Raw genomic sequence first — 15,379 nt, 5'->3', positions numbered from 1 at the left:
TAATATACTAAATCAAGAAGTGCCTTGACATAATTTCAAGTAAATTATATTGGAGAAACAGACTAAAAACTCTACTCGAAAACCTTACCTTTAATCGACACGGTCTCCGTTTCTTCGTTGGACATTACACCTGATTCTCAGTTAATGCAGAAAGAGTAAAGCAAGTTCTTAATGGAGAGTATTGAACAAGCAATTTGTGTTAACCTGCAAGCTAGACACACAGTTGTTGGCCTGAAAGCGTTTGCTTGCACAATCTATACATTCGACCATACTTTGGTTTAACAATTGTTCCACCCTTTGAATACACCTGACTCTACGCAACGCTCACAGTTCTGTCTGTTTCTGAGTCACAGTCTCAACCCGTCCTCTCTGTTTTCACAATGCCTGGGTCTGTTATCAACACTTGCTGTCACTTGCTGTATCTAGGTTACAGTTACTATGACAACTATTACGCATGCCAATCAGTTGCAGTGACTCATCCCTATACCTTATCACATAAGCTGTATTTAGGGATGTCAGGGTGAAAAACCTATAGTATGTTTACCTGGTGATTCACTGGATGTCTGCGATTACAATGGGACCCGTGGGCTCATGCATGCTGGACTGAACTGAGCCCACTGAGACCTACATTGTTTGACTTAAGTCTTGCAGTGGAAACAAGGCTGATAGAGTGGTGACCCAATTTGGTTCTCTGACCCACAGTCTTAAGCTCAGGTCCTGTGATATAACATGTGTCTAATCCTGCCTTGCAGGTTTCTAGGTAACTGTTACTATGGGGACTGGCTGTGTTCAGTCCTATGGGATAATGTGTCGAGGCAATAAGATGTCGTGTGGAAAAAGTGCGGAGGCCTAGCATGTGACGGCGCCTTTAACACAGTTATAAGAGGTTTTGTAGGGATGCATATGGGACTGACTGAGATCTTGAGATTTTGTCAGTGTACAGTTTCACATAAAACTTGAATTGAGTGTATACTAGTGCAGGGCGGAATCGCTTAAGAAAAGCGATTGGCCTACACTTGTATGAAGGTGTGCCTAACAGGCTCTAGTACCAGATCTGTCTAGTCAGAGTAGGAGGAAAAGAGGATGTCACACACACACACACACGCACACACACACACACACACACACACACACACACACACACACACACGTTATTAAAAAAACTCTGAGAAAGATTCTAAGGCTAACCTAGCTGTCTTTTTTTTTGCCTTCCTGCAGGTCTGTGGATAGCCAGGCGTTTTACCATGCCTGTCCCCCCAACCCTCAATTCCCGAAGACAGAAACAACTGCTTCACAATCACCGCAATACTGAACAAAGGATAAAACGTCCCAACTTCCCCTCCCTCTTCCCTCCATCCATACTATCATTTACTCATACTTCATCTTTCCTCATCTCATCTTCGCTGTCCTCATCCCATCTTGTCCACTGCGCCTGCCCGAAGTCTACGAGGAGAATTCTGTCACCTTCTGTCCCTCTCACAACTTTTCACTGGTTGACTCTGGTCACATGGTGCCTGCTGCCTACACTGATTGGAGCAGGGGAGACGTGGGGAGTGGTCTCGGCCTGTCCATTCCACTGTGTTTGTCGAAACCTCTCAGAGTCGCTCAGCACACTCTGTGCCGACAAGGGGCTCCTGTTTGTTCCCCCGCACGTTGACCGGCGCACTGTTGAGCTGCGACTGGCTGACAACTTCATCATGGAAGTAGGTGGCAATGACTTTGTCAACATGACCGGACTGGTTGATCTGACCTTGTCAAGAAACACCATCCACCTGATTCGACCAATGGCCTTTGCAGACCTGGAGAGTTTACGTTCTCTTCATCTGGATGGTGAGTGTTTTTATCCTATATAATGTACCTGACAAAAACAACTTTGACATTCTTTGCATCTTGAACTGACATTCTACTTGTGCATTTAGGTAATCGATTGACTACACTTGGACCAAGGGACCTTGCAGGTTTGGTGAATCTGCAACACCTGATCATCAATAACAATCAGCTTTTCAAAGTCTCTGTCCAGGCATTTGATGACTTCTTGCTTACATTAGAGGATTTGGACCTGTCCTACAATAACCTCAGAAGGTGAACATGCGCAACTCCTACACTGAATTTGTTTCTTCTTTCCCAATCCACTTTAAGTTAAGACACACCGAAACACACAAGAATTTCATTTCTCAGTCAGTTTCCATCATGCGCTGTGGGCCAACAGCATGGCTTCCAGGGTGTAGCTGTATATAGTGGAAATCCAGCTGCTCATGTCAGCAAACAAGAAAGGAAAACTGGCTTCAACTGCTCAGGTTTGGGGGGAAAAAAAAATAGACAATTTCAGGAAATTGAAACTGGATTGCATTTGACCAGGCTTTTGATTTCAGAAATGTCCTTAAGACTAGATGAACCCACATGAGGTTACGCCCCTCTTGCAGTATTTAGTGCAATATATTATCTATACAGTGTTTCTTTTCCTTGAACATGTAAGATTTTACTCTTTGCTGTACAGAGCAGGTCCTTCAGCTTTACCATAATTTCATCAAGAAAAGTGATGAGTTAAAGCCATCATGGGATTCTTGACCAATCCCCCATTCTGTTCATCAGATTTCCCTCAGTGTCAGTATATTCAACTGCTCTTTGTTGTCCGTTCTGATTAAGATGGTTTATCGTTTCTTCCGTAGGGGCTCTTTGGCCACTTGTCAACCTTTATTTGGCCATTACAAAAGGGAAAAAAAAAGAGTTTCCATGAGGCATACATTACCGAGTGCTATTTGCCCTTTGTTTTAGTTTACTAAGAGGATTCAAAGTGAGTTTGGATCAAGAACTGTTAAATATCAAGGCCAAACATGTTCAAAACTAGGAAGAGATCATGTCCTCTGAAAAGATCAAGCAGTAGAAGCTAATCCAGGTGGAAAATCCTCAAGATCAATTCAATTGTGAAGGAAACTGAGTCACAGCTGCCATCTCCTACACCTTAGATTTGTTCAAATATTGTTTTAAGGAGCAGATAAAAGAAGGTCCCTGGAACCTGAGCTCTTGCCACAAGCCAAATGTTCAGACATTTGTAGTGAGCGAAAAAAAAAGGAACACTGGAAAACTAACATCTGCATCAGTAGTGGTTCCAAATAAAGAAATGAATACTCTTCCTACATCTGACCCATTTGACATATTCTCACCTTTTTGTCTAAAGATGAGATCACCTTTTTATGAGTGGTAGTCTTATAACTGTGTTCAATTAGGCTGCCAGTATGTTACAGATAATGAAAAAAAAATGTATTCTTTCATGTCGTAGATTATAATAAGAGAAATGTAGCCCGCAATCCTGAACTAACAACAGGGAATAAACGATCTATCCAAAGAGTCCAAAGATGGTGGTGAATGAGTGGTAGATTTACCTTCTATCACATCACATTAATAAAACAATGTCCCCAGATTGTCAATTTGGGGCCAAAAGACTGTTGGTGTAATCCAGAAACTGATCATTTCAAAGATTTTCATTGATTATCTATGTCTCTTGGTTTGCTACAGAGTACCGTGGGAGTCAATCCAGAATATGGCCAGTCTGCACACTCTAAACCTGGACCATAACCTGATAGACCACATCGCAGAAGGAGTCTTTGGAGAGCTTTATAAGCTTGCAAGGCTTGATATGACCTCTAACAGGCTTCGAACGCTGCCGCCTGATCCGCTCTTTGCAAGGTAGCTCTTAAGATTCCTCTTTCATGTTAGGCTAAGAAGTAGCTTAGTGGAAATACTCTGTACTAGACAACACTGAGGTGTTAAAGCGGGTATTTTTATCTAAATAAAATATATATATAGAACGTGCGTTTGTGCTCAAATGTGTTTTTGTTTTAATCCCAATATTTTCCAAACTTTTTTAATTACTCCTCTGTATGCAAATAGCATCGAATATGAGAAATAGGTGTGTGTGTGTGTGTGTGTGTGTGGGGGGGGGGGGGGGGGGGGGCAAACCCATGGTTCTAATTTCAGAATACCTTGCCTCCTTTGCCCCGTGTCTCGTATGTTTTTTTTTTAGACAGTGCAGAGTAGAGCAGCCAGTTCTGCGTGAGGGGAAAAAATAAGGCCCTCTAGGGTCACCAGTACCCACTTATAGGCCATTTACACATGCAACCTTGGAAATGATGATGGCAAGTAATGAGTGACGTAAAAGAATTTTAAACTCATTGTAGAAGTGTCAACGACCCCAAACTAACTCTGAAATGACTATCTGACAGAGTGCAGCCACAGCTACAGACTCAATGAAATTCCTCTCAGAGTAACCCAGATTTTTAAAGCAATTTGCAGGGGGATTGTATTCTTTCAGAGAGACTGGTTGGCTGATGAAAATGTGGAATTTAAAAAGGAAGGACTGTTGCTGTAAGATAAAGTACAACCAAAGCTTAGGATACTGAACTTAATAAAAAGCTGCCTCTTGCATATATGTCTATGCTTTAAACATAAAGTCACAATTGCTTCCATAAAAACTTCTGGTGCCTCATACCGTTACACTTTACTGTAGATACTGTAAGTGTCTTCTTCCTTTTCAATCTTGTTTTTTTTTTTTTTGATGACTTTTTACTCTAAATAGGCTGGGATTGTTACAATATGTTATAATTTATGAGGCCCAGGTTCTGCTTCTCTCTTTATTTTGATTTTACAACTTTCGGCTAACAATTCTGTGGTTTACTTTTTCCTTTTTGTATTTCATATTTTTCTTGACAAGACATTATACCACCTGTCCTTATTCCAGCCTGATATTTTGTGCGCTACAATATAACCTTGATTTACTTTCTGAAAGCAAAAGCTATCTTCCAATTTAGTGAGTAATAAGCATGGGTCTGTACATGTAAGAGTCCTGTTTCAATTTTAACTAGGCATATTTTAGATATATATAATTTATATATTATCCAATGGGTGTTTGAGAGTATGTGTGTGTTTGTGCGTGTAAGACGAAATTATTTATTATTTACAAGAAAGTGGTAACTTGGCATTCATCTTGTATTTAGAGAACTTGACTGCTATGTATGTATGTATGTATGTATGTATGTATGTATGTGTGTGTGTATATATATTTACACATACACATATACTACATACACACACACACACATATATATATATATATATATATGAGAGAGACAGTGGAAAATAACCATTTTAAGAAATTTACATGAAGGTGTGAAAAATGAACTAATTCCTATTTCCCTAATACTGTCACTTCATTTCAGGTCTCAGACAGGTGCTATAAGCCCCACTCCCTACAATGCTGTCATTAGCCTGAATTTTGGTGGGAATCCACTTCACTGCAACTGTGAACTGCTATGGTTACGGCGGCTTATCCGCGGAGACGACATGGAGACATGTGCCACACCATCTCATCTGGCTGGAAGGTAGACTGCTGTGCAGTATATGGAGGCTTTCATTGATCTACTGCTGTGTTTAAAATCATTACAATCTAATGATTAAAAATGTTAAGCTACTGTTTCTCAACCCAGTTCCAAGGACAATCTGACCTTTTCTTTCGGCTCCAGACTTGTTTTGGTATCATATCCAATTACGAGCCTCATGTTGTGACACCTTAATTGGATCACTGTCTGCGTAAGAATAGAATTCTTACACACAGGGTGATCCAAGAGCTGGGGCGAAAGCTAGCAGAGGCAGGGAAATCCTGAAGACTGAGTTGAGAAAAGCTGAACACATATTTTTACATCATACATTTTGACACTTTCCTCTCTCCCTCTTTCACATGCCTGTCTAACCGTCCTGATTGCAAAATGGAAAATGACAGAGGAGGGAAATGAGCAGTGGATCTTACCATTCTTCATATCTGTGGCTAGTTTTGGCATAGAAATAGCATCTTTGGAGTAGCAATATTGTTTTGCACTGCTGTACATGACTGAACCTAACCCAAAACTGACAGGAAAAAAAACAATCACTAAAGTTGGATGTTAAATGTGCTGGATAAATTTCCATAATGTTTACATGTAAAAAAAAAAAAAAAAAAGTATACTTTGCAAAATGGTAAATCCCTTTTCTACCTTTATCTCTTACAGGTATTTCTGGTCAATACCTGAGGAGGAGTTCACGTGTGAACCTCCGCTCATCACCCGTCACACGCATAAGTTATGGGTGTTGGAGGGTCAGAGAGCTACGCTCAAGTGTCGTGCCATAGGTGACCCCGAGCCAGTAGTCCACTGGGTTTCCCCAGACGATCGCATCATTGCAAACTCCTCCCGGACCAGTTCCTTCAGCAATGGAACGTTGGATATCTTAGTAACAGTTGCCCGTGACGATGGGGCATACACGTGCATTGCAATAAATGCAGCAGGTGAAGCGACTGCCACTGTGGACCTGAAAATAATTCCACTGCCTCACCGAGGTGGAGCAGGGGGAAACACAGGGAATAACAATGTGAACACCAAGAACAACAGGAATGTGACCAATGGGATTTTACGGACTGATCCAGGCTCCTCGGATATTAGCACTGGGAAAAACGGTGGAATTAATGGCGCAGGACGTGGAGGGGAGTTGGAAGAAGGGGGGAAAGTTGGAGGGGAGGATAATGAGAGTGACAGTGGCAGAAGCTCTGATGGCGGGAGCATGGAGGAAGAAGAGGGTGACTCAGGAGAAGGGAGGATGGTTGGCGTGCAGGGGGTTACGTCCACCTCGGCTCAAGTACGGTGGGATTTGGGACACTTGTCTGCGGCTTACGTTGTCTGGATGTATCAGATACAGTACAATTGCACTGCCGATGAAACGCTCATCTACAGGTGAGTTACATTTTTACTATTCAAAGAGTTTACTCTCTGCAAAACAGAGGTCTGCACAAGACCTATATAACCTAAAGAGCAACTCCTTTCACAGGTTCACCAGATCAGCGTCACATATTTCTTTTTCCTTGCTGAAGTTGCTTGAGCAGTATTCGTAGCCACATTTTAGACTGTTAGTGTCCTTTCCCCCAAAACTCCCGAAACCCTGTTTTTATTCAAAACCACTTAAATATTTAACTCATACAGCAGGACACGTCTGTGGTGTAACATCAGCTTGAAACATGGATAGGTGGATTGCTCAAGGGAGGTTGAGTGGGGAGAAAGATGAAGGGATAAAGGGGCAAAGGTGGTTAATAATTTACCGCACTTCCTGTCAGACTCAACGGGTCAGTAAGTGAATATGGATGAGACAAGAATGGGAAGTGAAATGTATAAATAAAGAGGAAAATGAAGACATTTCAGGGGGAAAATGTATCAAATATTGTGGCTTCCATAACTTCTTTTCTATAGGTTTAAACACTCGCAATGACCATTTCATTAAGTTAGGATGAAAATGTGTGCACATTACATTTGGTCATCGTCCTGCCTGGCAAGTTTTTTTTATCATCAAGACATGTCAGCACTCGAGGGTACCAGATTTCATGACTGGCTGGCCGACACCAAGTATCTTCTCAATCCAAAAAATACATTGGTCATCAGAGCATTTTCCAAAGATTGGCTTTGTGTTCGGAGGATGACATTTGATGATGTTTGTTATAGTGTTGCCAAAGTGGATCCGGCATCAGTTCATGGATTTGCTTCCAACCAGTTCTACTAACGTTGTTCTGATCACTAGAGCGCTATGTGTGCTGAATTGATATCCTGTTGTTGTGGTGCGCAATGGCATTTGCAAAAATGAAAATAAGAACCCCGTTATAGGTTTAATGAATTCATACAGTCACACTAGAATTAGTAAAATAATACATTTCATTAGTGTAATTAAGGGCTAATGGATGTGAACGGGAATTAACTAATGGTCAGAGACAGAGACAGCATTTACAATAGCTGTGCTTAAAAAATGAAAGATCTAACTGTGAATTCAGGATCAGCATAATTTAAAGATATGCAGATGGATTTCTCTGTAATCAAGTACATGTTCCACATGTTTACTTTATAATGTGTAACAAAATAGGTTACATTTCCCATGAGCATCATACATAATATATTGCTATACATTAGCCATATCAGACAGGTATTTTTGTGAAGTAAATTGTTGTTTGAAAGACGCCTGTAGTATTTCAGTGAATTGTGTCATTATCGTAACTCACTATTGTCAATTAAATCTTAAAAACCAAGTAGATCTAAGAAGGACTAGGGTTCAGTCCCTGAACATCAAATTGGATATTAAAAATGTTTAACAACCTAAAGCTATATCCTATCTGCAGTGTATAGAGAGAACACATGAAAAGAGTATAGCAATAAATGCAATATATATGCAATAAAAGACAGTCAAGGAAAAACTGAAAAATAACTTTACTATAACAATGTTAGCTCAGTTTGTGGAACTGTTGATAACCTTGAAAGCAAACTGTTCAAATGTCAACAAAACAGGATAGATAAGGCTGTCTGAATAATGGGGTGGAGGAAAGGAGCAGAGTTGAAAATGAATCAAGGGAAATAAGACGGACTAATAAGACTAAGAAAGGACAGATGCAGAAAGCCAGTGTGTTTTTGCAATCTTGGTCACACTAGTATATAGCTGTACTACCTGTAAATATTGCTGCTATTCACTCAGAGTTGACTTCTTGCATTTCTATTTGTTGACATAACAAAACTTTTACTGAAACATCAAGCAAAGTGCAAAACAAAGGACGTCATTTGCTTTGAAATCAGGTTTAGGGGAACCTACCCTACCTGTTACAGGTAGATGTTAGGGAAGCCTGGGGATAGGTTAAGATGATCGCAAATGTGAAAATCTGTATGCGTTAAATGTGGATGGCATGAGAATAGTTTTAGTGATGGACTGACCCGGAAGAGGAATTGGGGGATTTGAGCATACGGATGAAGCCTCAGCGGTTTCAGGGAGATGAGGAGAGGGATTTGAGTGCGATGGGGGATATCTGAGATGGGCTAAGTGAATCACCTTGGGAGAGATCGGGATGAAAGAATGATAGTTGAAAGAAAGGCAACTGAACAGAAAAGAAACAAGGAAAGAAAGAGCCAGGCCAAATGGTCCTGTAGGATATGTAAGAATGTAAGGCGAGGATAGAGAGAGGGAGTGGAGGTATTTAATTCCAGCAGTGACACAGAATTTAGAGCAAATGTGTGCGGATACAAAATACACCTGGGTAAGACTGGGTAGAAAGAGAAGCATAAAACTGTTCCGTGCAGCAATATACTGTGAGGGGAGGCTATATTGGAATGAGAGGAAGGATTAATGGGAGATGGCACTATATGGTGGAAACCGCAGAACACCTAAACGCTGAGTGAAAAAAAAGTAAGGAGGCAAAGAGATTTCCCTCAGAAATGCAACATGAAAACAGGCGGGTGCAGAATCACTGCACACATTTGTAGCAGCTACCCATGGAGAACTAATTAAATGATTGAATTGAGTGAACTCTTCTCCCTTGCTGATTTGCAATGTTAATTCCTCTATGGAAAACGATTCAACAATAAGGAAAAGTGTTATTATCGTGTAAGTATGTATAATCTCCATAACTTATGCATCTATAAATGCACTTCATAGTGATCAATACCAATGACAACTCAGTCAGAAAACAACATTAAGCTTGATGAGAATCAGATTATGTTGCGGCAGTGATATATTACGTTACACCAAATTGCACAGCTTTTAAAATAATCACTTAAAATCCCAGTTGTGTAGGCATGATTGTGGTCTTAAAGAAAAAAAAGGGTAAGCGAGAACAAGGCAACTAATTAAAGACTTATTGAAATGACTGCATCAATCGAGGTGAAGACTGCTGTGCAGCTTAGAGGAGCAATGTGCTGACAGGACCAAACACACACACACACACACACACTCAAAACAAAAACGTGTAAGGTAGACTGAGCTAGAACAACGGGAGGGATGCTGATGTTCAACACGCAGGGAGTTACAATAGCAATTAAAAGTTTGACTAAACAAGTCTGATCACCAATCTAACAGTAGGGCTGCAGTGGGGAATTGAGACGGGGCACCTGGCTTACAGGTGTAATTGAGGCATAAACTTTGGATCGAAGGAGCGAAGTAGAAAACTGTTGAAATAGGAGACGATATTTGAGGGCTTTGAGTGCGGATGCAGCAGAATTGGTCTCAGAGGACAGATAACGGAACGAGGGTAGGCAGTGTCGTAGAGCAAACCTACCACAAAGCAGGCAGGGATTTCCAGTATAGATTTCTATCATACTACTAATGATCTGGTGCAAACCACAATATCACACAAGCTAGCAGTAATAGGAAGATATCTTGGCTTATACATTAACAAGGAGATAATGTTAGGGAGGGATTTCCTTTTTTTTTTTGGTTTTCATCACAGTTTTTTGTCCATATTTTAGTGCCACACTTTTGCAGCTAGGTTGTGTTGCTTTAATCATGGCCCGGATGTGATGTATAATAGTATATTGCAACTGGAGGATAGGAAAGATAGAGGAAGAAACAAAAGCAATCAATGGTAAAAGATAGCCGCGGAGACATAAAATACTGATGCAATTACAGGCAGGGAGGACAATGTGGGGCTGCCAGATTTAATCATCTTTATAAGGTCAGTCATAATACAGACAGCACCAGCTTTCATTTTTTGCATGGCTTGTCTAATTTTGATGGCATTTGTGACAGGGCCAGGTGGGATGTTACCAATGTGGCATCCACTGGGAACCGCTAGCCCTGTCACCCTTAGCCCCCTGTCAACACAGCCTCCTTGCTGAGCTTTGCCTTCATGTTACAGTGGGTCTCTGTGATTCACACATAAAATAACTGTCTATGATCCTCCAACATTTATAGGATAACTACAGATTTCTTAGGTTGCTAGCTTCATGTGTACAATTTGGGTGTTGAGATTTCTTTACTGTATGCACACACAGGGGTTAGGCTCATGTGACGAATACAGAGGAAGAGAAAGAATGTCTGTCTATGTTAAGGTTTTCAGAAAGTTTTAGTTTGTGACATTGTTGTTCCGGACCACTATGCCCCTACCGAGAGTACAGGAAGCCACGAATCATGAGTAAAATGCAGATGCTTAGTTCAGTTTTCACATGACAGAAACATCAACAATGTTGCAATCTGATAAATTCACTTCCCCAATCTTTAAAGATTTTGAGGATTTATGGATTCAAGTTTTTTTTCTGAGGGACATGATTCTGCTTTGGAAGACGTCCTTATGAACTGATTGGTACGTTAAATAAGCACAGATAATGCCTGAAGTATTTTTGCAGAACAGAATATTTTGTTGGGAGAGCAATTCTAAATTATACTCTGGTTTTTAAAGCTTTCTGATGATTTTTATGGCCTCGAGTAGTGTTGAAACATAAGTAAAACTTTGGGAACTCCATAATGGCACATAATTTTTTGACTGTGATGCATATGCTGTACAAACTCTGTCCATAAAGGTGTTCAAGGGAAGTTGAAATAATGGGAAAGACAAAGGGGAGATTATTTCATTGCACCTGAAGGGCCTAAGTTATAAGAAGTTTCCAAGAAAAAGTATTATTCCAAGACACATCCCGAAGTTCTATAGGAAAGTTTAAAGCATGGAAAAGCTGCAGACCTAGAAGACTACAATACACAAGGAAAACTCTGGATCAGACTACAGAGTTTTTGGAAGAGGGTCCTATGGACTGATGAAACCAAACTGTTTGGACAAATGGAGCAGCAGTATTTTTGGCATGCAAAAGGCCAGGCATAGGACCAGAAGAATACCATCCCCATTGTCAAGCATAAAGAACGATCATCGACGGCATGAGCCTGTTTTTCTGCAGACTGCAGGAATTGGCAGCCTTGATCATACACATAGCATAATTGATTCCCTGAGATGCCAAGCATTATAAAGAGGAACATTATGCCTTCTGTTGACAAATCACACCTTTGTCATCATTCCAGCAAGATAATCATTTCAAGCATAATTCTTAGGTCACCAAAAGCTCAGCTGGGAAAAAGTTCCTGGAAGGTCGTGGAGTCGCCTTCTCAGTCACTGGATTTAAAGTTGTATTTAAAGAAGGCAGTTTCAGCCCAAAACCCATGAAACATTACTGTGCTTCCACACTTGAAGAATGGGCAAAGATTCTGAAAAAGAGGTGAAAGAAGCCTGTCAGCACTTACCAAAAGTGTTGTCTAGAAGTTATTAAAGCTAGAAGACGCTGCATAGAGTACTGAAGCTAGGGCTTAAATCATACTGAATAATACTTCAGTGAAGATCATCTTTCGGATGAGAGATGAAACATCTCCAAGGAGCAAAACTAAGTCTAGTTGCCACATTAAGATTTGACAACAACTGACCGTGATCTGGATGACGGAGACCCCCTTACAGACACGTGTTAAAAGACAAACATTTTTTTATTTGGACTTCAAAGTTGTATAAACTTCTTATGTCAAAAAACTCAAGCATGTGTCAGTTCGTAAGTTTTGTTTCATGAGTTTCTTTTACATTTATTGTTATTTTCTGTCATCAATCTCACTATGATGTCTTTAAAAGGAAAAGGGAATATTTCTGATTGCAACAGTAGGTGTGTCTGTCCAGTATCTTGATTTTTCTTACGGGATATGCTTACCGTAAATGGATGATAAATACAGGAAAACATGGCAAACATCAAGCCAAAAGTCCAAGATTTAGAAAATCTTGATAGGGGGCCAACAGAAATGTAACACATTGGCGCTGTCCATGTCATTTTGCTGCAATCACAATAGGGGTAGCAGTCCTGCTGGGCACTTAAAGTACAGTTCTTGGATTTAATGGAAGGAAAAATTATGTCAGCAACAAAAGGACAGGAGAAATGGAGAAAGAACCAAAAAGAGTTCAAGAAATAATGAGTATAATGAAGGCGAAGTTTCAGGAAAGAAAAGAACAAGATGTAACTTTGACAGAGAAAGGTACATGCTGGGAAACTGAGGAGAACATGAATAATTAGTGGCAAAAGAGAAAATGAGAGGATAAAAAAAATGAGGCATGGACAAGAACTGGATGGATAATTTTGGTTTGCTGTCAATCTCTTGATGGATTACTTTTATCTTATCTTCTTCAAAAAGCTGGTCTTCCTATAATTGATAAAGCGCTGAATTGATCAACACGCTATTTTTTGTTTAAGTTTTACCACACAGCAACAAATTATGCTATACAATGGATGAAATATTTTCATCCCTTGGCAGAACCATTTTTAGATAAAAAAGTAGCGTTGCTGCTAGATTACATCATTTTACACACGGAGTGACTTTTTGTGTTGCAACATGTGATATTACTTGGGAAATTGATGCCTACATCCTATTTCAGAGAGGTACGTGTTTTACAACATATGCAGGGAGTGACACGTGAAAAAAAGACCTGTGCATCTGCAGAGTTAGGGCTACATGACAATGTGAGATGAGAAAAGTAGTAGAGGGAGCCAAATTGTGACAATAGTTTGGGCTAGCTATGTAATATATTTATGAAGGACTTATGTCAAAGAGTTGTTCAAACAAGAAAAACTAAAGACTAGGACACATGAAACACAATCATTCATTCATTCATTTATTATTTATTCCTCATATCCTGTAATCAGGGACCTGCTGTGAAAAGAGGTCTTCATTTAACCTGCTCAGTGCTTTTGGACTGCTTATTCAACATATGCTACATTTCGCTTGAGTTCGAGAGTGGGTAGCTGCGCAAAATGGGAACAGTCTAATATTGTAGGGTAAGAGACAGAAGACCTTTGGTGATGGTGGGTGAACGTGAGAGACTTAGGGACCAATACTGCGTTCATTATGTTCTGAGAAAACAAATCATGAGGAAACACTGAAGACATTTGAGCACTGGGTGAATAGGGGGAGAGAGGTCACAAGAGAGGAGTGGGAATGAGAGAAAACAAATCAGGCTGCTTGACAAAAGCAGGCCAAACAGACAGAGAGCCAAATGAGAATGATAGATTAAGGAAAAGACAAGACAGAAAGAGGAATAAACCAAAATCCAGTGGGAGATTGACAGAAAGACTGATCAGGGAAAACAGGAGATGTGATCAGACAAAATTGAAGAAGACAAACAACGTGATAGCACACAGTCGAACGAATCAAGACCAGAAATGGAGGAAAGGGTAAACTAACAAAACACATAATGCAGGAAAAAGAAACCAGGGCAGTGCAGATGTGAGGAGCGAGAAGATAATTGCTTTGTGGGTCCTCCTCATCTTTCTCTCGCTCTCTCTCTCTCTCTCTCTCTCTCCATCTCTCTCTCGTGTCTTGCTCGCTATGCTGAGTCTTGTCTGGTGTCAGAGTACCAGCCTTGGTAATGCAGATAGTAGGGGGGAGGGAAAAGAGTAAGACATTACACTCAGAGAGGAGAAGACAAGCAGCAGAAAGAAGGAGATTCCACAGATTCTTTATCCCATCCACCATCTCTTCGTTCCCCTCATTCCTAATCTCCTGGGTACTAATAATTACTTGTTTCTGTGTCACCAGCTTGAACAAAGCACCCCCTTGTCTCTCTTACATTCTGTGTGTGTGTGTGTGCACGTACGCATGCACGCCTTGCAGGTCTTAACCATAATTGGAAGTACGAAAACCTCCAGAATCTGTCTGGCAAGTAACAGACTGTGGTGCCAGGTTCTGTAAATATATAAACAAAAATTTGAACACCCACCCAGGAACTTTGGTATGACAAATTTCATTCCATTCCATTTCACTTCGAAATAAAAGGCCATTTGGCAATAAGTTTAATGAAGTACAGTTGATATTTCATGCGTATGTGGTATGTAACATTGCAGTTTGAACGTGAGCCATTGTAACATGTAAATATGTTTAAAAATACATAATGCAGTGAGTCTTAGAGCCCTGGCATGTCTAGCACTTGTGAAAGAAGCTGGGCCATCCATGTATATTTCAGTGAGATTGCTGCCTATTTTTGTTGCTGTCAGCATGCCAAAAACAACATGAGACGTGATTCATAATCTCATATGGTAGGGGGCAATGTTGGTGGTGATGGGTGTGGAGGGTATTTGAAGAGGGTTTGAGGAATGAAAAGTAGAAGATGAGGGCAGGTGAAGAGGTAGCAAGTGAAGGGAAGGTTAGAGGAACAAATGATGAGAAAGAAGAGTAGGACTGACCTTGGATGAAAATTAACGGTATGCAATTTTAGGTGTGGCTAATAGAGACATAGTACAAAAGTGCAAAAAAGGAAAGAACCTGGGAGGTCAGGTAGAGCCTGGTGAGGAGAGCCAAAGGATTTGTAAAGAGGAGAGTTGATTGGCTGCTGAAATACTGGGGAGGTAAGAGGTAGTAGTAGGAGACAACGAAGGAGAGAGGGGGATGTGCAGACCGAATGAACCTAACAAAAGTCAAATGGAAAAAAAAAGGTGCCAAGGAGGATTTTAAACACAGAGCTAAATAAAAAAAATGCTGCGGTTGTACGAAAGGATTGGTGAATTTAAAGCAATGACACACTGGCAGAAGCTATCAAGAGATA

The 15,379-nt window shown here is 40.5% G+C and overlaps 2 protein-coding genes across 3 annotated transcripts in view; one reads left to right on the top strand and one right to left on the bottom strand.

The window, feature by feature from the left end:
- pcxb (pyruvate carboxylase b) overlaps positions 1 to 15,379 on the bottom strand; it is a 307,943-nt gene that overhangs the window by 105,503 nt on the left and 187,061 nt on the right. The gene's annotated exons all lie outside the window — the stretch shown is intronic.
- LOC147223690 (leucine-rich repeat and fibronectin type-III domain-containing protein 4) overlaps positions 1 to 15,379 on the top strand; it is a 36,508-nt gene that overhangs the window by 16,142 nt on the left and 4,987 nt on the right. Inside the window, exons 3-7 of the mRNA XM_086165188.1 lie at positions 1,219 to 1,830; positions 1,920 to 2,082; positions 3,517 to 3,687; positions 5,217 to 5,378; positions 6,042 to 6,758. Coding sequence (XP_086021314.1) covers positions 1,245 to 1,830; positions 1,920 to 2,082; positions 3,517 to 3,687; positions 5,217 to 5,378; positions 6,042 to 6,758 — 1,799 coding nt within the window. The 5' untranslated portion in view covers positions 1,219 to 1,244. The remainder of the gene's footprint in view (positions 1 to 1,218; positions 1,831 to 1,919; positions 2,083 to 3,516; positions 3,688 to 5,216; positions 5,379 to 6,041; positions 6,759 to 15,379) is intronic.

The sequence above is a fragment of the Fistularia commersonii genome, chromosome 19 (genome assembly GCF_037954325.1).
Source record: "Fistularia commersonii isolate RoL2024-O1a breed Wild chromosome 19, RoL_Fcom_v1.0, whole genome shotgun sequence".
Lineage (NCBI taxonomy): Eukaryota > Metazoa > Chordata > Actinopteri > Syngnathiformes > Fistulariidae > Fistularia > Fistularia commersonii.
Note: the sequence above shows the minus strand (reverse complement) of the source record. Positions and strands in the feature narration are given on the sequence as shown.